The 26558-nt window shown below is 40.8% G+C and overlaps 1 protein-coding gene across 1 annotated transcript in view; it reads left to right on the top strand.

Annotated features, from left to right (window-relative positions):
- The window catches only part of LTA4H (leukotriene A4 hydrolase), a 126140-nt gene that overhangs the window by 20658 nt on the left and 78924 nt on the right, over positions 1 to 26558 (top strand). The window contains exons 2-7 of the mRNA XM_082255438.1: positions 1864 to 1994; positions 5059 to 5179; positions 21589 to 21657; positions 21762 to 21866; positions 22847 to 22899; positions 25640 to 25712. Coding sequence (XP_082111564.1) covers positions 1864 to 1994; positions 5059 to 5179; positions 21589 to 21657; positions 21762 to 21866; positions 22847 to 22899; positions 25640 to 25712 — 552 coding nt within the window. The remainder of the gene's footprint in view (positions 1 to 1863; positions 1995 to 5058; positions 5180 to 21588; positions 21658 to 21761; positions 21867 to 22846; positions 22900 to 25639; positions 25713 to 26558) is intronic.

Below are 26558 nucleotides of genomic sequence, written 5' to 3' on the forward strand. Positions count from 1 at the left end.
CAATCAGCTCTCGGAGCTCTCCAATCCGCTCTCGGAGCTCTCCAATCCGCTCTCGGAGCTCTCCAATCCGCTCTCGGAGCTCTCCAATCCGCTCTCGGAGCTCTCCAATCCGCTCTCGGAGCTCTCCAATCCGCTCTCGGAGCTCTCCAATCCGCTCTCGGAGCTCTCCAATCCGCTCTCGGAGCTCTCCAATCCGCTCTCGGAGCTCTCCAATCCGCTCTCGGAGCTCTCCAATCCGCTCTCGGAGCTCTCCTTACTGAGCTCTGCAGAGTGTAACCTCAGCTCTCTGCCCACTATTTTCTGATCTCTCAGACAAGCTTTATAATTCTGGACTTTGTACAGATGTAGAGAAGAGAGGGCTGTATATCCAACAGGTAAGATTTATGTAGAGGATTTGTTTCATCTGTGTATCATCTGAGGCCAGTCATTTCACTGGGTATATGTTAGAAATTACAACCACTTTCATATTTACAATCTCTTTGTTGAAAAACGATTACTCTAAACACAGGTCTAAATAATACTGAAATTATGTTGAAAGGTACAGGAAATGCATAGTTTTTTTTTTTTTTTTTTTTTCCCCAAATACATTTTATTGAATGATTTTTGTGGTTTGTTAAATACAAACGGTAAAGCTCAACATCGTTGAATAACGTATGAAAAATTATACAATGCAAACATTCTGTTCAAGCAAGAGTGGCAAAGTTCATCATGACATTTAGCATTGTGGTAGAGATCTGATTGCTTTCTTCAAATAAACAGTATTCTATCCATTAAGATGAACCAGTTGTTGCTCTTAAAGAATCTTCATATTTATTAGAAATGCCACAGTGTACAACGCAATAAAATGAGTTGATGCGTTTCAGCCTACAATGTGTTGTATAGTTAGTAGCACTGAATCACTTTGTTTGCAATCGTACCGTGTATTTATTACAGACATTAACTGTAGATAGCACTGACAAGTTACGCAACGCTTTCCCTACAAGTACATTTGCATCAGTCCCTACCATCAAGGAGCATCCGCATCAACTGGAGCTGATGTGAATATATCCGAACTGGCACAAGCTTGGAAGATATTCACAGTACCTACAGGCAAGGCTTATTATAAGCTTACCTTTATGACAAACTCATTCACATCAGTCTCAAGGAACTTATGATTTTCTAAGGTTCTTATCTCACATTTATACAGCCACATACTGCACTAGAGCCAAATTTGACAGGAGCCAAGAAACCTAGCAGCATATCTTTGGGAGTGTGGGAGAATATGGCCGTACCCACCAAACAAAGGGAGAAGATGTAAATTCTATGCAGATTGTGTCCTGACCACTATTCAAACTAATTCGCTGTGCTGCTATCTATGCTAATAGGCCTTAGTAAGAATGTGAAAAAAAATACTTCTTTAGTGCTGCTGGGTCTCCTGTGAGGGGGCAGAGAAGGGCTGCTTCGGATGTGCAGTGCTGGTTTAGGATCAGGCTCAGGTAAGAATTTACCCTTGGTTCAAATGGTTGCTGGAATTGCAGCTGATTCCGCACCTGCAATCGCCGACAGCCAAAACGCGCTGCTCTGTAGAGACACGAGGGGCTGCCGTTCACCCTAATGGCACCCCGATGCGTCTGTTTGCGGGTGTTGGAACCGCAGAGAAAATGCATGGTGCACACTAAACATACAGTGAACTGGTATGCACTTCCCATAAAGCAGTCTAATAACTGTCAGTTGGCGGCTTTATTTGTTGAATCACTGGACAGTTTTCATATTTAATTCTAATGAGCTCTTAAAACACATAATTTAGTCATTCATTTTGTATCTATAAACCAGCATTCAATTCAGACGTGGTGCTCTTTTCTGACTCCTCTATTTTACGTTTAGGTTTTGGATACCAAGGACCTCACCATAAAGAAAGTTTCAGTAAATGGACAAGAGGCCAAGTTTTCCCTTGGGACAAGTCACAGTTTTAAAGGCACTCCACTGGAGATCTCTCTTTCCTCTCCATTGACAAGGTAAACTTTCGACATGCTTTTAGAAACAAAAAAAATGAACTTTTCTTGTACTGTTTACAGAACCTCAGTGATTAGTAGCTTTTCACAGTGCAGAATAGGAGATAAGGTTATTGATTTCAAAGTGGTAATTAAAAGACATTTTCTGACTACATAGGATCCCTTTGGTGTATACCATTTCTGATAATCTCTTGTGTGAGTGATACAAAGTATTTATCTAGGTGTATTTATGATATTTCTATTCTTTGTACTGTAGTTTTTTTATGATTAGGTTTTGCAGTACTGCTCATTGCAGTGATATGACCTATTTTATTGCGCGTGTTTACTACCTTCATATCTGTCTTGTCTACAGCATATTCCTAATCACTATGAACCAAGTGCAAAGTCTGGCTCTAATGGTTCTACAAGCTGCTTTCTCAGTAGTTTTTTTTTTTATTTATTTATTTTTTTTCCTCAGTCTTTCTAGTCAGCATATTTGTTATTTTCTTTCCAAGTCTGGTCAGTCTAAAACCTGAATTTGTTTTAAAGAGAATACATTTTAATTTAGATTTCTCCATCAATGCTAAACAGCATAGATGGAGGAATCTGCATTGCCAAATATTGTAGTTAGACAGCCTCTGCACCCATGGCTGTCCAATTACCCAATCAGTAGCTGCATTTGATGGGCCTTTTTCACATAGACTTCAGCTTGTATAAGAGCAGTGTGAATAGTAAGCTTTTACAAAACCTTTTCAAGCTTTGTTGAAGTTTTTAACGTACCATTCATCTCCAATTTGTAAATGTTGAACAGATCCTAGGGAGTGCCGATTGTCACTTTAAAAAAGATGCTAGCAAGCTTCAGCACTACTTGTAGCTTGTTTAAAGTGACAGCACTCCCTTTAGGATCTGTGTATAATCTTTTCAAACAGGAGTTGAAGGTCCTTTAAAAACTTAGAGAAAGCTTTATGAAGATTTACTTGATAGTTTTTCACCCTGCTCAGTCAATTAATATATTTGGTGTATTTATTTATGTCAAGCCAAATGGTGCTGACAGGACCACAACGGTTTGAATTTCAGCTGATTCAGCAGAAAGCTTTGCACAGCTGAACTGGATTTAGGACACCCTGACCCTGGACTTGGGACACCCTCAAATACGGCCCCTGACATCACCAAAGGGTTACCCATAAACTACAGGCCTAATAGAGGAAATGAGGGACAGAGAGTGTGGACAGAATACATTTTTATCTGGGAATATACTGCAGAAAACCATACAAAACAGGGAACGTTACATGAAGCTCTTGGGGATCAATGCTCTTACTCTAATCAGTGTTCCCAATACAGACTGCTGAGGTCTTTAGGCCACACATCCTATTCCAAGCAGCCACATGCAGACCTTGGGCTGCAGGTTGGACACCAGGGCCATAGAGCATTCAAGTGCCTTGCCTAGTAACATCTATATGGAGACGGCTGTATTCTCTGACAATTCCTAAGATTGCATATACCACTAAGGTGCTCCCTAGCACAGGGCTTGACAAACCCCAGGTGCAAGGTCACATTGCCGACTAGAATTGGCGCAGGTGCGGCAGGTGTCTTGTCACTAGACCTCCCAAGTCTCCCGCGAGGTGCTGGTGTCTCCCGGACACCCGTAAGTGCCGCACGATATTCCGGCTGTCTGTGTCAGCTTTGACAGAACAGAGCCGATGCTTCCTGTATAGTTCTGGCTGCGTCATGTCACAGTTGGAGTGATATCAAATGCACTCCGCCTGTTAGGAGACTGAGAGATACAGGAAGCATGCTTCCTCCAGCGCTGCTCCTCACACTCTCCGCCAGCAGTAAGTCACATGTGCTAGGGGTGCAACTAGCCCCCAGCACATTATTTGTAAATATCCCAGCATGTGTAGTGTTTCTGACTCCTACCACCATGACCGCTTCAAATCACTGAAGTGGTCATGAAGGGTTGGAGTGTTCCTTTTTAATATCTATCATAAGAAGTAAACCAAATACACACCGGTCAAATGCTGGGCAACATCAGCCGGTTCATTAAAAACTAGCTGCCATTGGGCCTATGTGTATGGCAGCCAGTCCGACAGAAGCCATCCATTTGGCATGCACGCAAAAAAACTGTCTCCTAACTTTTTTAGCTGGCTCCTGGATTTAAAGCAGATTTGTCAAACCCTGCCCTAGCAGCATCACCTAATATGACTTGGGTTTTCATCTTCATTCTTTCTTTCTGGTTTATACATGAACTTCTGTTGATAAACTACACCAGAAGAAGCTTTCCTGCTGTTCTTTCTAATTTTATTCATAGCTAGTTTCTCAAATCTTTATATTTTGAGAGACTGTACCATTGATTGTTTTTCTAAAGCTCAATTGATTCGTAAGAAAAGCATTAATGGGGTATCGGATATGAATTGTACTGAAAACCTTGTGGCATTATAATCCTCAGTGGACCTTGTATGAGTAGATGGACAGAGAAAACACTTGAACGTAACTAGTTTACCAGGCTCTAGCTTGATGAGTAGGCCTATGTTGTAATCTGTGGCACGGTAGCAGGGGTGGTAGCTGTAGCAAAGTAGATGGGACATATGCTGATCCCCGGAAAGTGTTAAACTGGCCATTCACTAGAATAATTTATTTTGAAAACTTTTTTTGTTCTGGGACCATTTATTAGATTTCTAAATCATTAGTGGGGTCAAGTTGATGTGTCTTTTAAACCGCAGTGTTGCAAAAATTCGAAGGAGAGGGATGAAATTTTTTACTTGAATGAATTCTTAACTGGGAATGTAGTTTTCATTTGGGAAATAACTTTCATTCCAAAATTGAATGTTCGAAGCAAATGAATTATGCTTTTAAACAATATTCATAGACCTCAAATGGACTGTGAGAACTTTTGTTCCATCTCACTAACTTCTGCTCAGACCTTGGCTGAGAAATATGGGCTCACGTTTTATAAATGTCCTGAGAGGTGTTTATTTATATATATATATAATATATATATTTATTTATTTTTTATCGGTGTTCTTCACCTGCAATTTACTTATGTGTTTTCATTGCACTTTACTTGTAACCTGTCCATATTGATTTACAGAGGCCAGGAAGCCATAGTGGAAATCAGCTCTGAAACCTCCCCCAAATCCTCAGCTCTTCAATGGCTCAAGCCCGAGCAAACTGCAGGGAAGACTCATCCCTATCTTTTCAGCCAGTGCCAGGTAACAACCCTGTTCTGTCTTCCTGACAAAATCATGTCGCATGCATTTGTTTTAATTATTTTACTTATAATGCATTTGGTTTTAAACCTAAGAAAAATAACCCCACCTATTCCTCCTCCAGTGCTACATCTCTCTTTTAGGGAGACTGGTTATCCCTATGCAAATACAAAGTCAGTATTTGCGTATTTGTAGGTGTACTTTTCAGTTCCTCTTGTACTTTACCGTTTGTACTGTCCCCCGAACTCGCAAGCCCCACACCACATAACCAGGAAAGCCATCTCTTGCACTGATGAGCACTAAGAAGTCAGAAACAGCAGCATGCAAATTGGTAATACTTGCTCTGTAAAATTATGGCTGACAGCTGAAATAGTGTAGGTATTTGCTCTAATATTTTAGGAGTGCCTTCATCCCTTAAATACAAGCATAGAAGAAAAACCCATTTTTTTGATTGGGACTATGTGGGCACAAACCGGAAAGGTCGTTTCAGTTAAAAATATAATTTATTTGTACAAAAAGTTTGAAAAGACCAACATGGATACTTATTTTGGGTGGCAATATAGTGTAAAAAATATCATATCTGAAACATGAACAGCAAATATAAGAATACTCCCAATGTGGTGTAAGGGAAGACACTTGACGCTTTTCGAGGATTCTTTTTCAGAAGTGTCGGAGTGTAGCAGAGAAAACTGTACATAATGACAGCAAAACATTAAGAACCTGGAAATAGTCAAACAAATGGAAAAAACACCCATCAATATAGTGTATATGGAAAGCCGATGCCGCTGTGTTGAAAACCAGGAAATACTACTGATGCCATCGCTATAAAATCTTTTTGCCAGGGGAAGCAGCCACTACAGTGACCTAGCTACTGAGATCTCTCACAAGGGTCACAGAGTAATATCTAATTTACATTCTAGGTAGTTTTCTTTGCTACACTCGGACACCTCTGAAGAAGAATCCTCGCAATGCCTCAAGTGTTTTCCTTTACACTACATTGGGAGTATTCTCATATTTGCTGTTTATCTCAGGTATGATATTTTTTTTTATACTAATTGCCGCCTAAAATATGTACCCAGGTATGTCTTAAACTTTTTTTTTTGTCCAAATAAATATTTTTTACTGAAACAACTATTCTGGTTTGTGCTTACATAGTCCCAATCAAAAGAGGGGATTTTCTTCTATGCTGACAGCTGAAAGAACCAAGCTTGAACGTATTGGAGCATTTGCACAAGTAATCTTTAACAAAAGGTTTTGAATGAGAAAAAAAGATATCTGGGTGAGGATAGCATTTGAGTATCACCCCTAGTTTTTATAGTTTAGCCCTATACTGTGTGTATGTGTGTGTGTGTATGTGTATGTGTATATATATAATATATATATATCTCTTCTTGATAAGGATCCCAGATGTAGGTAGAAACATCATTATTTCCAGTTATTAAAATTTATATATATATATATATATATATATATATATATATATATATATATATATATATATATAAAAAAAATTGTAATAACTGGAAATAATGATGTTTCTACCTACATCTGGGATCCTTATCAAGAAGATATATTGTAGAAGAGCCTATATTGTTTTTACTCACTTTCATGTCTAAAGTAAAAACTGATTTCTGTAAAGTGGTTTTAATTTATTTACACTAAATAAACACTAATTGACTGCATAAATACACACCTTTTTTATTAGGACCTTAATGATCATTGTAGCACGAATTGTTTTACAAAGTCACATAATTGATTAAATTAAGATCACCTACGTGATCAAGTCCAAGAGGTTTCAGGTGACTGTAGTAAAAGTACACATGTATGGGCAAAATTCTGTTGTGTTAGTATTGTGCTTTACTTACTGTATACCCTGAAGACAAAAGATTAGATTTTGAAGGCTGCTGAGTCGCAGTCCCATGCAATTAGGCAAAGCTTGCCACATGTAGGAATATAAACACTTTAGTGCCCATATATGCAAATCTTATAAAGACCTATTCACACAGGCTCAAGGCTTTAATTGCTTCCAAACATGCCCCTACTAAATGCTCAACAAAAAAACATCTTATGCCCCATACACACGTGCAGATTATCTGCAGACGTTTGTCTGCAGACTTACCAAAACTAGGGATGCACCGAAATGAAAATTTTGGGCCGAAACCGAAAATGCAGGATGCCCTTGGCCGAAAACCGAAACCGAAACCGAAAATGACTTTTTCCCCCCAAAAAATTTAAAATGGATAGAACAGGGGCATACACCAAAAACAGGCAGCGACGCACACCTGTAATTTAATTACCAATGATATTTGTATTATGCAGCATGAGGGGGTTAATGTATTGTCACTGCTGGTCACTCATCTATTAGTGACCGACCAGTGGCAGGTAATTAACCCCTTTGTGCTGCATTAGTGCAACCAGTATCAGTGCAACCAGTGTTAATTAACACTGATACTGGTTGCACTAATGCAGCACAAAGGGGTTAATTACCTGCCACTGGTCGGTCACTAATAGATGAGTGACCAGCAGTGACAATACATTAACCCCCTCATGCTGCATGTATATACAGCACAATCTGCACCATTGACTATACTGTATACAGATAATTACACAGGGGTGTGAAATCTGCATGAAAAGGATGATAATAGAAGATCTATACATCTGGAGCACAGCCATAGAACGATCCCAGCAAATGTTATGGGTAGAGAAACATCTCCTCTAAATATGTATTTGTTATTAATACAGAATGGAATTGATGTGAAGGATTTTCGGACCCCTGTGGTCAGATGAGCCCCTGGGCAGAGAAAACTTTTTCTTAGGGGGAGAGGCAGCAATGATTAGTTTGGTGTTGGATGGCTGATCCCCAGCATTCAGATCCACATCAATCACGGGCACGGCGACTCCTGAACTGGGAGGACTAGGTGGTCGGAGGTCCCAGGAATATATCACAAGCATTGCTATTTAAACTTGTCTGGTATGGAGGACTGATCTGCATACAGTAGGTGTGCAATGGAGGAGTGGGGGCAACACATGCTTTGCATTAAAAAAAAAAGAATATCCCACCTTCCTGATGCAGCAGTGGACTGTGACTTGAGCTCAGAACACCTGAGAACCCCCTCCCCCTGCTCGGCTCGACTTCCTCTCGGCAGCTCCCCTCCCTCCCCAGGCTGTGATTGGAGCTGCACCGGCTGAGCTCACGGCTGACAACTCACAGCGCCGCCATTCATTGGCTGAGGGTGATTTCATTCCAAGCCCGGCTCGTGAAGGATGCACCTGTACACTGGCAGCTGCAGTGTGTGCTATGACAACGGCCCTGGATAGAACTATGTGATCCATCCCTGTCAGCTCAGCGGGACTGTGTGTGAATGAGAAGTGACCTGACACCAGGCGGGGGGAGCGGACGCTAATAACTATAACTATGTGAGTTTCACTTCACTGTCAGAGGAGATACATGGCTGACAGTGAAGTGAAGCTCACATAGTTACAGCTATTAGCGTCCGCTCCCCCCGCCCGGTGTCAGGTCACTTCTCATTCACACATAATCGCGCTGAGCTGACAGGGATGGATCACATAGTTACATCTATAGCGGCCGTTCGCCCCGCCCCCCCCCCCCCCCCCGCCTGGTATGTCCATTCACGCACACATCTAGTAGTAGGACGTCATGGAGAGGCGGGCTGCCGGCCAGAGGCGGGACTTTTAAAACCTGCCCTGCGCCCTCCTCCTTCCTCACGGCGTCCATTATTTTCGGCAATGTTAACCCATTATCGGCCGAAATGGGATAGGCCCATTTTCGGCCGATAATTTCGGTGGCCGAAATTTCGGTGCATCCCTAACCAAAACCATATAATATGAGGTCAAACCTAAACACTTTCAATTTGTATGCAATCCTGCAGGCCCTTGCACTACATAGAAAAGGTAAGTCTGCAGACAAAAGTCTTCAGATAATCTGCATGTGTGTATGGGGCATTAGAGATGATTCAGGGCCACATTTGTGTGGTTCGTTAATGCTCATTAGGGGTATTTGCTAAGAGTGCAAAATCCCTGATCCCTGGAATGCTACGTTAATAAAATCCAGTAAAGGCAATCCTGTTAGATATTGTGTGTTATTTATTAGGCTGTGTTGGAGACATGGAATTTCCTTGCACTTTTTACACAGTAGATGCACTGGGGTTGATTTTACTAAAACTGGAGAGTGCAAAATGTGGTGCAACTCTCCATAGAAACCAATTCGCTTCCAGGTTTTATTGCTGAGGTTTAATTGAACAAGCTGAAGTTAGAAGTTGATTGGCTATCATGCACACCTGAATCCGATTCTGAGTGCACCAGCTTTAATAAATCTACCCCATTGTGTTAAGGCAGCCCATTGAAACCAATATGCTACCAATGCAACACAAATTCCCAAAAAATCAAATGTGCCAAAATTTTTTACGCAGCACGTGTGTATTGGGTTTATTCTAAATAAATGCCACTGCATTGCATGTATTGTTTGTTGCAGTAATGCGCACATTCTAACAACACATTAGGCCCTCAAATGTTCAACAATAAAATCAAAACTGTTCAATACTTTTATGGATGCTGTATATGTATGGGTGTTTATGTCTAGTTTGAATAAATGTGGCAAGTATTTCTGCCACTGATGTTATCTGCAAAGTTCTTTTTTCAAATTCTTCATTTTGTTTTTAGCGTTAAATGTTTAGATGAAGGGATCGGTTACAATGTTAACAAAGCTTTTATAGTAAAGCAAGGAATAGCCATTGGGGCCGTGGGCTTTACAAGTTTAAATTCTTTCAGGACCGTAAATGGCTCCTCCACAGTGAGAGGAGCAACCAGAGCTTGACTCTGTTGGGTCTAGTTGGGGCAACCCAGATATTGATGAATTTCAGACAGCTTGTCTTCCTCAGGGCAAAGCGACAGAGGAAGGTGATGTATGTATACAACGTCCTGTAAAATCTCATGAAGCGGATTGCGATTGCTTGGGAGGAGTAGAAGAGATCCCTCATCTCCCAGAGTCAGAATGGGTAACCTGCGATAAAAGCGGAGTCTCTTGAAGAGCTCTGGCAAGAATATTTCTCTTTCTTGTTTCTGCACTTGTAAAAGTGGGTCTTAACCCTTATAAACTGAGTTTTACTTTTTAGATGAAAGAAAAGGTCCAAGTTTCTCTTGGAGAGATTGGAGTTCCATGACTCTCAAACGAGCTTTTGATCGTTTGTGGAGTATTTCAAGGGCAGATATTTGGGCAAGCAAATGACTACTTGTTCAGATCATTCTTTCTTTTGTCTGGACCCCAGGGCAATAAGGATCCCCCTAACAAAACATTTGTGGGCTTCCAAGTGTCAACTGGTTTGCCACGGATGGTTGGTTAATCTGAAAGTCTGAGAGCTCTGATAATAACCTGGTTCTCTTTCTTGTCCTGAATAGGGGAATTAGTTAGGGCTTCCATTGCCAACTCTTTTTTATGAGTTGAACAAGAGGAAGATCTGTTACCAGCAGGGCACAGTCTGACAGTGTACAGGTCTCAATGGAGACCTTCTGAACTCGCAGGTCATCTGACTTTTTTACAAAAAAGTAGTCTATGCCGAAATAGGTCTAACGCATTGCCGAGAAAAAGATGAAGTCCTTTTCCTGAAACACTCGCCGCACATCAACAAACAAATATAAGGGATATCTTCATAAGAGCAATGGAGTCCCAGGGGTGAAAAGAAGTGGAAAAAAGACAGAGGCCAGGAGTAGCTTTGGTCCTGGCAGAAAAAACTGAATATCTATAACCCACCTAGGTATATAAAACACAATTGCTAAGTGGCCTGATCTATTTACTTTTTTGGGCTCCCTCAATGCATGCTGCCAAAGGATCTAAGTCGGCCTTGAACCCTTAAAATAGTTCTCAGAGTTGGTTGCCCGGCACTAAAGTGTGCAAACTTTGGAGTTTAAAGCTGCAGTTAGGTCATGGGCAGATGACATGCAGGGGGCCAGAACGACATTCTGAGCTGGAGAAGCAGAGTTATGCCCCGTACACACGTGCAGATTATTTGAAGACTTTTGTCTGTAGACTTACCAAAACCATATAATATGAGGTCAAACCTAAACACTTTCAATTTGTATGCAATCCGGCAGGCCCTTGCACTACATAGAAAAGGTAAATCTGAAGACAAAAGTCTTCAGATAATCTGCACGTGTGTACGGGGCATGAGGGTCACTGGCACCCCTTCCCCCTTCTCCCCCGAGGTACAGAATCAAGCACTGCCTGACTGGGTACTTAGAGTGGTGCTATGTTTGAAGCTGAAGATGCCCTAGATTGGCGTGTAAGCAGTGGGAAGAAGTTCAATAATCCCTCACTACTGTATTACCAAGGGGTCTTAGAAACCACATTGCCCTTAGGCATGAGAGTAAAGAGGCTGAAAATTCACCCCCCAGCCAGAATGTGGCACACAGGGACCGGAGCTGTTACTAAGCACGTCTTTACAGGATCGTGTCTCGGATAGGGTTTTTTTTTTTTTTTTTTTTTAACTTGCTATTAATTGTAATTGTTTATCATGGTAACATAATTATTGTTGTGTTTTTTTGTGCTCCATCATATAAAGATAATATCTCCCTCTAAGCACATAGACCATTGACATCAGTCCAGGCCCCTTGTCACTGTCAGTTGTCCACATTACGCGTACAAGGGCCAGTTTTCAGTGAAACGGTTACCCTATCACATTAATATCCTTGGACTGAGATTAAAATGTACACATTTCATGCAGATAGTGTTTTTGATGGGAACTGAATCCAAAGATCCAGTGCTGCAAAACAAGAATTCTAACTGCTTCGCCACTGTGACATTGGAGCTACCCAGACAGTGTGAGATAACCTTTCTCAATGGGGGGAGGGGGAGGCTTCTGGTAATAAATGCATATGAAAAATGTTTATAATTTGTAACCAGCACAAAAAAAATTACAACTGGATTGTGTTTGGACAGTTCAGACAACGCCACTTTCCTTTTTTGCAGTGCTTTTCATTCCTGTTGGACTAGACTAGAGCAAGATGTGTTTCAATTTCAGATTTGCCACTAGTGACCTCTAGAGGTGAAAAAGTAAAATGCTATCAATGATAAAGCAGGACTACTACAATTGTGCCATAACAAATAAATAAAAATTATTGGAACCAGCTACGTGTAACAGTTGGAATTCTGTTTTCTTTTAAAAATGATGATGCATTTTTAACCAGGACGTTCTATGGAAGTTTTTCTTGTCAAATATTTTATTCAAAACCATAAACAAAAAGGAGAGCAATCTGAATTTTACATGGGTTGTGGTACATATTCAAAGGGTAACAAACAAATTACTTAACATGGAGTTCCAGTTGCTTTTAGGTTAGTGTGGGCACCCGGCTGTGACCGCTCGTGGCTTCACAGCTGGGTGTGCACTGCGCATGCGCGAGCGGCGCTGCGCTTCTTCAGTGGCCGGGCAATCTTCTGCGACCTGTGACGTGTCCCAGAAGATTGCAAGAAGGGAGGGGGATTGGAGAACTTCCACTCGAGCCGCCTAGGTGGCCTGAACAGAAATGCGAGCGGGTACCTTTCAAAACTAGGTACCCGCTCCCCCTAAAAAAAAAAAAAAAAAAAAAAATGACATGCCAAATGTGGCATGTAAGGGGGTGAGGAGTGCTTAACCACTTGCCAACTGCCTAACGCCGATCTACGTCGGCAGTCAGCCCCTCACAGGCAAAGTGACGTAGGGCTACGTCACTAGCTTGTGAGGGTCTAGGGAGCGAGCGCGCGCCCCCGCGGGGTCACGGACCCCCCCCCCCGTGCGTGTGACCGGCGGACCCGATGTCCGCCGGTCACTCGGCGATCGGCGGGGGAGAGGGAGAATGTCAGGCAGCTTGTGTAAACAAGCCACCTGTCATTCTCCTTGCTGTTAGGATACTGATCACTCGGATCTAGTATGTAGATCCGTTGATCAGTGTCCATACAGCTCAAGCCCCAGCCAATCACAGTAGAAGGCACGCCCCTCGGGATACACACAGCCCCTCCCTCCCAAATAAAGTTAACCCCTTCACTACCAGTGTATTTTTACAGTAACAGTGCATATATATAGCACTGATTACTGTAGAAATGTCACTGGTAACCCCAAAAGTGTCAAAAATGTCAGTCAAGGGTCCGATCTGTCCGCCCCAATGTCGCAGTACCGCAAAAAAAAATCGCAGATTGCCGCCATTACACGTTAAAAAAACAAAACAAAAATGACAGAAATCTTTCCCTTTGTTAGTAAACGCGATAACTTTTGCGCAAACCAATCAAAATACGCTTTTTGCGATTTTTTTTTTTTTTTTTTTTTTTTTTTTTTTTTTTTTTTTTTTTTACCAACCATAGGTAGCATAAAACAAATTGGCCGAAAAAGTAAAAAAATTTTGATTTTTAAATTTTTTTTTTTTGAAGAATTTCATATAAAAAAATGTGAAAAATATTGCTATTTTTGCAAAATTGACGCTCTTTTTTTGTTTATAGCACGTGATCAAAAAATCGCACAGGTGATCAAATACCACCAAAAGAAAGCTCTGTTTGTGGGAAAAAAAGGACGCCAAATTCGTTTAGGTACAGCGTCGCACGACCGCGCAATTGTCCGTTAAAGTCACGCAGTGCCGAATCGCAAAATACCCCCTGGTCGGAATGGGGGTAAAATCTTCCGGGGCTTAAGTGGTTAAAGCGGAATTTCCACTTTTGGGTGGAACTCCGCGTTAAATTGGAAAGAGACAAATAAAAATTAAAATGTAATATCGTACCATATAAGCATCAAACAGACCCGTCAAAGTCAAATGTCAAAAATGTCATAGGACGTAAAGGAGTAAGAGACTAGAAGAAGTAAAGAAAAGGGAAAAAATACAGTGGGAGTAAAGGGTAAATTTGATAGAGGTAGTGCGGCTTCAACTAAATAAAGGTTGATGAAAGGGCAAATTAAGTATTATAATCATGGCAATTGTAAAGCAACATCAAAGTCTGGAGGTAAACAATGTTTAACCCAAGGTAACCAAAGTTTTTCAATTTGCAGATCAATTTACTCTCAACTGCTTCCATTTTAGCATGGAACAATGCTCTATTTGGTTCTGTGAATAGTTTTGGCTACAATCAGATTTTGAGTTTTCCATGCCTTAGTGATGGTTTGTTTTGCAGCTGTAAAGAGCTTTAAAGAAGGCGAAATTGATTCTGTGTAATTTCCTTTTGGTTTGACATTCAAAAGGGCTAGAGCAGGATTAGGTTGTATGAAAGTTTGGAAGATTTTAGAAGCTAAATCAAAAATTGCCATCTAAAATTTTGGGGCTATTGGACAATCTCCCCATATAGGGAGTTGGGTGTCAAGATCTGAACAGCCGCGAAAACAAGCCGCAGGGTAATTGAGGGCGTATTTCGCTATCCTAGCAGGAACTAATTACAAACGAGAAAGCATCTTATTTGTTTCCACAGCAACAACATTAGAGGAAGCAGATTTGGTGGCTAACCATATACTGGACCATTCAGTATCATCGAATGAGCGATTTAGATCTTGTTCCCATTTAGAAACATAGGGAGGGGGGCTAGTATCAAAACTAGCTATAAATTGTTTATAAAGAATCTAAACAAGTCCTCTAAAATGTGGGACATAATTACATATATGCTTAAAACGCGACATCTGAGAAAACTGAGTGCCTGATTGTAGGTATTATTGGAAACCATTTTTAATTTGTAAATAGCGGAATCATTTGATTTTGGGAAGTTCACACGTTTCACTTAGAGTAGGAAAGGAGTGTAAAGAAGATGCAGATACAAATTTATATAATCTAAATAGATTAGCTGCACTCAACGCATTAAAGGAATTTAGGGGAAATCCAGGCAGGGTAAAAGGTAGGGTTTTCAATAAAAGAAAGAAATGGTATATGGAGCAATTGAATGCCGAATCTATCCCAGATGGAGTGTTTCATGATAGGATTGCGGATAGAGGTACGATCAACTGGACATGACAATAACATATTAGCTACTGAGATAGGGTCACAGTCGACAGACTTAATTGCTACCCATAGCGGAACTTCCTTTACTGTATGGTATTTAGGTAAATGTGCAAGGTGAGCTGCATGATAATAGGCAGAAATATTGGGGAAACCTAAGCCTCCACATTATTGTGGAAGACAGAGTGGATTTAGAGGTACTAGGTTTAGCTGTGCCCCATGTAAAAGAGATCATTCTAACCTGAATAAGTCGTAAGAAATGGAATGGTACTGAAATGGGCAGGACTCTAAAAATGTATAAGAATTTGGGTAAAATAGCCTTCTTGATTACATTCATTTTGCCTATTAAGGATAAGGAGTTGGAGGACCATTGTGTTAACAATTCGGTAACCTGTTTCAGTAATGGAGGGAAGTTAGCTGAATATAAATCAGTTATTTTAGTAGTAAGTTGTATTCAGTGGTGGGATTCAAAAATTTTAGTAACCAGTTCCGACTTTCCCAGCAGAATGACCAGCGTGCCCCCTTTAAATGCACAGTGACCAGCGTGCCCCCTTTAAATGCACAGTGACCAGCGTGCCCCCCTTTCAATGCAGAGAGACCAGCATGCCCCCTTTCAATGCACATTGCCCCCAATGATTGCAGAGTGCCAGCCAAAGCATTGTCCTCAATGATTGCAGAGTGCCAGCCACAGCATTGTCCTCAATGATTGCAGAGTGCCAGAACACAGCATTGCCCCCAACGATTGCAGAGTGCCAGAACACAGCATTGCCCCCAACGATTGCAGAGTGCCAGAACACAGCATTGCCCCCAACGATTGCAGAGTGCCAGAACACAGCATTGCCCTCAATGATTGCAGAGTGCCAGCCATCCCCCCGCACTTACCTCTCTCGCAGCTTCTCTTCAGTCCCCGGCTCCCCGCGTCTCCGAGGCTTCAGTCCTCCTGCGGCGCCTCCTCCTCGTCCAATGGCACGGTGTTTGCCTTTCGGCCAATCAGGAAGCGGGAGGACCCGCTCCCTGATTGGCCAGGAGGAGGATCCGTGTAACAATAGCGAATTCTCATTCGCTATTGTCACAGAATGGTCGGGGCGCACTGCTCCGCTCCTTGGCCGCTGCGGCTGCGCGGTCCGAGCGCGGGACATTCAATTGTACTGCGCTCGGACACGCAGAGGGATTCAGCCGGTTCTGCGAACTCGCAGAACGTTAGTAACCGGTTCTTTGGAACCGGTGCGAACCGGCTGAATCCCACCACTGGTTGTATTCCTGTATAAAGTCAATGTGGTGTTCATGAAAAGGGGAGCAAGTTTTTAGCAAGTTGAAGTCCAGCAGGAGATGGGGAGATGTTGAGTGCAGTGGATTTTTGGTAATTAACTATCCTGACCTGACCCAGACCTGAAATGTGTGAAAAACCGCTTCTTATAGAAAGAAGATAAGGTGCTGTGATGTGGGGAGAGGTCATAAAGAGTAAGATATCAGCAAAAAGACAGACTTTATGATGATATCTGCCTAATTCAATACCTTTTTTAATGTTTCGGTCCGATCTAATCAATTGCGTAAGCGGCTCAATGATGAGAGCAAAAAAGTGGGGAAAAGGGAGCATCCTTGACGGGTGCTACTTCCAGTAGGGAATAGGTCAGATTTAATCTATCCATATTTGAACTATGCTTTTGGTTTATCTAATAGGGATGAAATCCACTTCAATAAATGGTGTCCAAACCCCCATTTTTGAAGAGTGTACTGAAGATAGGACCATGAGACTGTCAAAAGCTTTTCTAATATTGAGGGAAAGAAAATGTGCTGGTAAACATCCTCGATGTGGCTGCATGAGCAAGTAAGGAAGCTCTGCGAACATTGTCTCCTGCTTGGCGTAAGGGGATAAACCTAACTTGATCACGATGATTACGTTTACCTTAAGGTCAAAACATTAAGTGGGCCATAATAATGAGGTTAGGAACTGAATAACAGATGATTTAACAATATATAATGGGACTTCGACTACGGCAGAAAAAGTAGGAAAAAAAGAATAGAAAAAAAGAACTAGCTGTCATAGAGCACATGTACTAAAATTTGCAATATAGTATAAAGAGCGAAGGACAAAACATAGGACTGTACTGGAGGAGCGACAAGCTGTCCACCAGAGGCCAAAAGGCTATCCTCCGATACCCACATAATATATTAATGGGGATCTGAGGGTAGCTAACTGGGAGGAGCGTAAATATTGGGGTAAGGAGCAACCACGTAACATAAAGCATCAAATAAACCAAATAATAACACAGGGCTATGTAATAAAGGAAACCTGGTAGCATACTGCTATTAGTAAAAGGGAGACCAGCAGTTGAAGTAAATGAGTCAAATAACAGTTATGTACGTGCCAAAAGCAAGATAAAACCTAGAAAACAGGATAACTCATCATCCAAATGGCTACTTCTATCACTTCCATTAGCCACTGAGATTTTGCAGAGAGTGGGAGACTGATCAACTTCGTATGCTATTTTGGTTGAGTGGGCGTTCCGTTCTAAAAGCTGCATGTCTTGTAAGAAAGACTGAAGTTCTTCAGCTGAACGGCAGACCTATTTAGAGCCTTGGTGCGTAAAACAAATTGAAAATGGGAAACCCCATTGATATGCAATTTGATGTCGCTGTAGAACTTGGAGAAGCGGCTTCAAAGCCCATCTTTTAGAAATAGTGAACTGGGAGAGGTCAGCCAATAGCTGATAAGTATGTCTGTCTCCTGGAAGGTCTACATATCTATCACTCTAGTTGCAGCCAGGAGTTGTTCTTTGGTGCGAAAATAGTGAAATTTGGTGATATCGCGCGGCGGTCCATCAGCTTTCCTTGGTGTGAGGGCCCTTTAAACCCTGTCCATTTCCATTCCTTCGACTGGTAAAGATGGCTGTAGTTCTTGAAATAGGGCCAGCATGGTAGCTTGTAAATCTGTGACAGATTCAGGAATATGTATGTTAGAACACCGGGGCCCTGTTTTCATAATCCTCCAAACTGGATTGGAGGACTAAATTTTCCTCTTTGATGAAAATTCCACCCGTGTTACAGCTACTACTTTGGTTTGAATCTGTGGTTTGAATTCTGTGTTTTAAAAATATTGCATTTTAATTAGGACCTCCTATGGAAGTATTCATTTACAGAGAAGCTATTGACAAGGGAAAAAGCAGTGACTGGCTTTTTTTCTTTTTTTTTTTTTTTTATCAAGAAACCCAGCATACTCTGTGAAAACTGTCATGGAAGAGTCCTGTATTACCCCTTTCCGATCACCCAACACATACAGTGCCTTGCGAAAGTATTCGGCCCCCTTGAACTTTGCGACCTTTTGCCACATTTCAGGCTTCAAACATAAGTGTCGGTTCACACTATGGCGATCCGACTTCGGGGGCGACATCACATAATGGAAGTCAATGCAAGTCGCTCCGATGTCGCCCTGAAGTAGTACAGGAACCATTTTATAAGTCGGATCGACTTGAGTCGCTCCTATTAGAACGGTTCCTGTAGCAAAGAATGGACCGCGACGTGTCAGGCTGACAAGTCGCCTGACAAGTCGCGGTAGTGTGAACCGGGACTAAAGATATAAAACTGTTTGTTTGTTTTTTTTGTTTTTTTTTGTGAAGAATCAACAAGTGGGACGCAATCTTGAAGTGGAACGAAATTTATTGGATATTTCAAACTTTAACAAATTAAAAACTGAAAAATTGGGCGTGCAAAATGATTCAGCCCCTTTACTTTCAGTGCAGCAAACTCTCTCCAGAAGTTCAGTGAGGATCTCTGAATGATCCAATGTTGACCTAAATGACTAATGATGATAAATAGAAGCCATCTGTGTGTAATCAAGTCTCCGTATAAATGCACCCGCACTGTGATAGTCTCAGAGGTCCGTTTAAAGCGCAGAGATCCTCATGAAGAACAAGGAACACACGAGGCAGATCCGAGATACTGTTGTGGAGAAGTTTAAAGCTGGATTTGGATACAAAAAGATTTCCCAAGCTTTAAACATTCCAAGGAGCACTTTGCAAGCGATAATATTGAAATGGAAGGAGTATCAGACCACTGCAAATCAACGAAGACCTGGCCGTCCCTCTAAACTTTCAGCTCCTACAAGGAGAAGACTGATCAGAGATGCAGCCAAGAGGCTCATGATCACTCTGGATGAACTGCAGAGATCTACAGCTGAGGTGGGAGACTTTGTCCATAGGACCACAATCAGTCGTATACTGCACAAATCTGGCCTTTATGGAAGAGTGGCAAGAAAAAAGCCATTTCTTAAAGATATCCATAAAAAGTGTCGTTTAAAGTTTGCCACAAGCCACCTGGGAGACACACCAAACATGTGGAAGAAGGTGCTCTGGTCAGATGAAACCAAAATCAAACTTTTTGGCAACAATGCAAAACGTTATGTTTGGCGTAAAAGCAACACAGCTCATCACCCTGAACACACCATCCCCACTGTCAAACATGGTGGTGGCAGCATCATGGTTTGGGCCTGCTTTTCTTCAGCAGGGACAGAGAAGATGGTTAAATTGATGGGAAGATGGATGGAGCCAAATACAGGACCATTCTGGAAGAAAACCTGATGGGAGTCTGCAAAAGACCTGAGACTGGGATGGAGATTTGTCTTCCAACAAGACAATGATCCAAAATCTACAATGGAATGGTTCACAAATAAACATATCCAGGTGTTAGAATGGCCAAGTCAAAGTCCAGACCTGAATCCAATCGAGAATCTTTGTAAAGAACTGAAAACTGCTGTTTACAAACGCTCCATCCAACCTCACTGAGCTCGAGCTGTTTTGCAAGGAGGCAAAAATTTCAGTCTCTCGATGTGCAAAACTGATAGAGACATACCCCAAGCGACTTACAGCTGTAATCGCAGCAAAAGGTGGCGCTACAAAGTATTAACTTAAGGGGGCTGAATTTTGCATGCCCAATTTTTCAGTTTTTTATTTGTTAAAGTTTGAAATATCCAATAAATTTCATTCCACGTCATGATTTGTGTCCCACTTGTTGATTCTTCACAAAAAATTGCAGTTTTATATCTTTGAAGCCTGAAATGTGGGAAAAGGTCGCAAAGTTCAAGGGGGCCGAATACTTTCGCAAAGCACTGTATGTGTGGTGGCAAAACGGTGGGTTTTAATGTGGACAAGCCACACATGCATCGCTGAGCGGCCGATGTTTAAGACTGCTCTCAGTCCAGAGTAAAGATTGGTACCTGGCAGGACTTGCTTCCAATTTCACTGTGACAGTGGTCACATGATCGCCAATCCTCCCGCCAAACTATTTAATGGGGCACCAGGGCAGGTGAGTGGGAAGCGGTTAAATTGAATCCATATATATTTAACAATAAAAAATCATATATGGCCTTTAAGATGCAGTAGCTTTTTCATAACTCCATTTTGACTTTTTTTTTTTTTTTTACAGATCACTAAGCCCAAGAACAAAATGCAATATATTACAGCTTACATGCCTTTGATGCTGTGGTTGCATTATTTTTTTTCCCTTTTTATTTTTTTAAAGCTAAGAACGTTTTTTGCTAACACAGAAAATACCTGATCTGGCCAGAAATGCCATGTCCAAACTACCAATTGTCCTGCTTCCATGTAATGAAGATAAGAGATAGGAACATGCTTGTAGGCCATATGAGGAGAGCAGCCTTGGATGATAACCTTGGCTCCCAGTTCCTCCATAGATATAGTGGAGAAGAGATATAGCCAACCAGGGACAGAAAGTATGTTATTTGTAGGATTACCAGGTTTAAAATAAAGCAAAAGAAGCTAGAAAAAAAGAGTACAAATGAAGCCCCCACATTTTAAGAACTAGTCTGCTGCTATATATGAACTTTTTGGGTTTGGATGTGCTTTAATGTTGTGCATTGATTCTCCCTTTATATAAATGACCATCAATATTATATGCAGGCATCAAAATTGATCACTGCCCCGATGGCAAGGGCAAAAGGAATATACCAACATAATGCTTTCTGGTCAAATTAATTGTACTGCAGGCATGTATGACATAACTGTCTGGTTCATTCGCAGTGCTAGATCCATGTACCTGGTGTGTTCAAGCTCTAAAGCTGACCATGCACATTACAGCTTAATCATACAATCTCTTTTCACATTTATTAAAAGCTAAGCAATTAAAGGCTCTACCTTAGGGTTGCAATTCATCCAGTTTTAATAACCACATTCTATTTGTTACATTGCTAAGCAGATTGCCTGTCTGATTTAGGCACTTGGCACAGAAACTGGACCTCTGTAATTTTTTTGTTTTTTGGTTAGGATGGCTTTTCTTATGAAACTTTCTAACTAAACTGGCATGTTTTGTTTAGTTCATAATATGTACAGTACATTGCACATTTTAAAAAGTAATGGGACATCTTTGGCATTACAGGTAAATGCCAGTATCCAATGTATTCAACTGCCATTGTCACAATTCTCTCCACGTTTTGTGTTTTCTAGGCTACACATTGCAGAACGATAATTCCTTGTCAAGATACACCAGGTGTGAAATTCACCTACTATAGCCAGGTTTGTTACAAAATACAAATGTAACATTTTGTGTGTGTTATTGGCTCAAATATCCCAAAAATGTGTTAAACTATTGCAGCTAATTTATTTATTTTTTTCATCAGGTTTCCATTCCTAAAGAACTAGTGGCACTTATGAGTGCTCTTAATGATGGGGATTTCCTTGATCCAAATGACAGCAAGAGGAAGATTTATCGCTTCAAGCAAAATGTAGATTTTCCCTTCCATTGCTTATTTACTAAAAAACATTTTTTTTTTTTTTTTTTTATAAGTTCATTTTTATTTACAGCCTTTCATGTAATGGAAATTAAGAGATATGGATATGTTTGAAGTCTATGCCAGGCAAGCAGCCTTAAGCCCCGTACACACGTAGCGATCAAGGGCCGAACGATCGGCCGTCTTTTGTCCAGGGCTGTTGTGTCTGTTGAAAACTGCAAAAGACTGCACACGTATTTAGTCGGCCAACAACAGCTGACTGCAGAAGTGATGTCATGTGATGGTTAACTTTCCTTGTCTTTTTTCTTTTCTGAGCATGCCCAGTCTTGCTAATCTGCTATCTGTCGGCCGAAATCTGTACTGACTGGCGAACAATCGGCCGTTCTGGTGTTGGCCAACAAAAATTTTAATGCTTGCACGACAGATTCTGTTTGGCCGAAAATGCGCTGTCGGCTGTCGGAAGCATCATACTAACAAGCCTACAATCGGCCGATCGGTTGTTGGCCGAATATTTACAGCCGACAATCGGTACGTGTGTATGGGGCTTTAGAGTAACAATCAGGGATGGGAAGTGTTATTTCCAAGACTACAAGGTTAAAATAAAGCAAGAGGCCAGCCACCACCCCAAACACTAGTAATCTGTATTATATTACATTTTTGGGTTTAAATTCGCCTTAAATCAATAATTCAACATCTGCAGTTTGTGAATGTACAAAACAGATTTGTCCTGGTGGCTTGTTACATACAGTAAATATGGCAAATGTAATTGAGACAGGAATTTTCTGATGAGGAAAAAAGCCAAATGAGTTATGCATGAGACGTGTAATGCACAGGTGGTTATTAAATGGTCTGACTGCATTCGAAGGCTAATAGTGAATTTGTCATTTGGCACTTAGTACATTAGGTCCTGGCTAATCTATGAGTCAAATATTAAGTTCACTTATGTATTTAACACTCCATTTTGTTTATATTAGGTGCCAATACCAAGCTACCTCATAGCCCTGGTTGTTGGAGCTTTAGAAGGAAGGTAAACTAACTACTAAAATCTGTTCACCTTTTCTTTTTTTTTTAACCACTTCTTCTCTTTACACCCCCTATTGACCAGAGCAATTTTTATCCTTCTTCCCTGGACCTATTGATCAATAACTTTGTAATTTCTTAAGACAGCAAATTAATACTTATAGTATAATGTTTTTTACGGACTAAAAATGCTTTCTTTGTGACACTGTTTATTTTTTTATTTTTTTGTGTGTTTGCAATCCTTAACAAAAAAAGTAACCAAACTAAAAACACTTTTTTTTTTTTTTTTTTTTTTTTTTCTCCCCTTCGTTTTAAAAAAAAGTGTTACTGTAGATAAAGTCTAAATTTGAATCTGTAATTACACTAAAATATGATTCTGGTGTTGCAAAATTATTTACAAATTACATAAAGGGGCCCGATTCACCACTCTGCGTTGCTGGCTGCATTATGGGGTAGTGTGATGCATGCTTTATTGCATTGCGCTGCTCCCCTTATTTTTTTGCTTTGTGTGAGCTTCCTTTTGAAGTGTTCAAAATGTACACTCCATTCACTGCAATGTTCAGCAGCTCGCTGCGCTGCCTGATATTGCAGTGCAATTTGGGTCGGTGTGCTGCAATAACATGCAGCATGTCTGTGCAACATCTGTCACTGCACATAGTGTGAATTGGCCCTTAGTGTGGTCAGTTTTTGTTAGGAAAGGGAGGGGGAATGGCAGGATTACCAGGGATTTCATACAAAAAAAGCAATACAAAAGAGAACAGGATACTTTCTCATACAAGTACAAGGTACAGCAGGCACATATCAGGAATATGAAGTCTTGGGTTTATATATTCTTTAATCATTTGTCCTTTGGAAGATTTACCCCCTTTCATGACCAGGCCGTTTTTTGCAAAACGGCACTGCGTTACTTTAACTGATAATGGCGCGGTCATATGACGCTGTACCCAAAATTGTATGTTCTTCTGTCTTCTTCCTTCTCCTCCTTTTTCTTCCTTCTTCCTCCTCCTTTTTCCTTTTATTTCCCTACAAACGAGCTTTCTTTTTGTTTTTTTGGGGGTTTTTTTATTATTTTTTTGTGGTATAAACAAAAAAAAACTACAAATTAAAAAAAAAAAACACAGTATTTTTTTACTTTCTGCCATAAAACCTAGCCAATAAAAAAATCGAAAAAATAGAATTTCTTCATCAATTTAGGCCAGTATGTAGTCTGCTACATATTTTTGGTAAACTAAAATCCCAATAGGCATATATTAATTGGTTTGTGCAAAAGTTATAGCGTTTATAAACTATGGGAGATTTTAAATTAATTTATTTTTTTTCTTTTACTAGTTATGGAGACGATTAGTGATTTATAGTGGGACTGAGATATTGCGGACAAATTGGACACTAACTGACACTTTTTGGGGACCAGTGACACTAATACTGTGATCAGTGCTAAAACATATGCAGGGTCGCTGTACTAATGACACTGGCTGGGAAGGGGTTAACATCCAGGCGATCAGAAGGATTAACTGTGTGCCTAGCCTGTGTTTTCTTACTGTGGGGGAGGTGCTTGTACAAGGGGAAGGCTTTGCAGGAACACAGGATCCAAGCCTTCTGTACTGACAGAACAGCGGTCTGCCTTGTTTACATAGGCAGACCGCCATTCTCCCTCTGTACCGAGTGATCGGTAAGTGCTAGCTGACATTGAGTCCATGGTACCCACTGATCAGCAGTGGGCCGCCAGTGGCACGCGTGTCCCAGACCTGGACGTGTCGGATCACGTACTAGGTAAGTGATCCGGCGCAGCCAAGCCACTTTGCCGCCATATATCTAAGTTATACGGTTGGCAAGTGGGGTTCATTTACACTTGCTTGTCAGAAGGATTGGACTTGCCACACATCTCGTGTGTGTGTGTGTGTGTTTTTTTTTTTTCTAATAACATGTGTAGCATATCCAGTGTTCCCAGCTAAATACATAAAATAAAACCTCTGACCTTCAGGTTGTATGGCATTTCCAATGACCTGTTTTTTGTCTTTTTGATTGTTGTGTAAATTGAACCATGTGATATCTTTTTTTACTCATATCAAAAAGTATTCCGTGGGGATGATCTGGAGTATGTAACATATAACTTGACATAAGAACTGAAAATGACACTGGTATAGAATATTCTCCAAAACACACAGGGTGGCAGTTTATAGAGTATGTGACCTACACATCACACACATCATACACACTTGAGCAGTTCATAGAATGTAATATACATTTGGTGTGGAGAGTGGAGCAACCTGGGGTTTAGAATCTACAGCATAGCATACCGAGTGGGAGACCATTTGGAGTATGTAACCTACAGCATTAAATACAGTCAGGAGGTCTAGACATTTTGAACCCACAACCTTTTTCTCAAATGTAGATTGAGCTGTCGTGCTGTGGTCTTTTTCAATACTTGGAGTCATTCCCTGGGACAAGTATGCAGATAAGGAGTGCAGACTTATTTTGACCTATCTGATCCACATTCTTGTCCCAGAATAGTGACTTGTAAAGCAGGTGGACTGGAATATTAGCTGAACAATTAACCATTTTAGGAGGTAATCAGTGACAGTGCTCATTTCAAACAAAAATGTGTATTTTTTTTTTTTTCTTTGCAAAATTGCATAAAACATGTCTAGCATTTTTAGCACTTTTTCCTATGCATATAGTTCTTTGGCCTTGAAAAGAACCAATTTTGGGTGGCTTTAAAATATGTCTCATTTTTATTATCCTCACAGGAAGATTGGCCCCAGAACAACCGTATGGACTGAGAAGGAGCTGCTAGAGGCTTCTGTCTATGAGTTTGCAGAGGTTGGTTGTATATACCTTTCTTTACATGTAGTGATGTAACCTTTTAAAAATGTCCCAAAGATGCACCTATTTACAAAATTATCTTGCTGAGAAAGATATCTAATGGTATTCATCGTTAAAGCGTAACTAAACCCTGAAACAGAAATCACAAATGACCTTCTCTTCCTTTATAAAAACTACTTATCATATCAGCCCCTATGTAATGGTGATGAACAGAGGGAGACATTTGAAGTCTAGCCTTGGTGGCAACCATGACTTCCCCCATATCCCACAATTAGTAGGAAACAAATAATTAAAAATAAATGCAGGCACCTGGTCTGGTAAGCTGCAATATATTACATTTTTGGTTTTGGTTTTAGATACGCTTTAAGTTCAAGTGATGAAACTGTAAGTGCAAAAGAATGTATACTGGTTTGGTGTATGTTTGCTTGTTTTTTTGGGGGGGTTATTTTTCTTATTTTTTTTTATCATGGTTAAGGTTAAAAATGTATTAATTGTTCAGTTAAAGGTTAAAATTCTGAATACCATAAATTCTTATTTTTAGCTAGCAAGTAGAGCCCTAGAGTTCTTGTCACATGTTTACCAAGTTATTGTTTATCTGGTTTTGTGGATATAGTAAAAATGTGACGTCCTCCCATTATCGCGCTTGCTGTGCTGCATGGGCAGCACGCTCTGTGTGACCGCTGTGTCACTAGGATACAGCTGATCACAGATCGGGATAAAAGGGCTAATCACAGCGGCCTTTTACCAGTCAGCTGATCATGATTAAAAACACACGCCGGTTATCAGAATTTCTTTGCGTGAGGAGAGGAGAGCCAATAACCAGCTTGTGCGATATATATATAA

Source organism: Pelophylax lessonae (genome assembly GCF_965119305.1).
Source record: "Pelophylax lessonae genome assembly, chromosome: 4".
NCBI classification, from domain to species: Eukaryota; Metazoa; Chordata; class Amphibia; order Anura; family Ranidae; genus Pelophylax; species Pelophylax lessonae.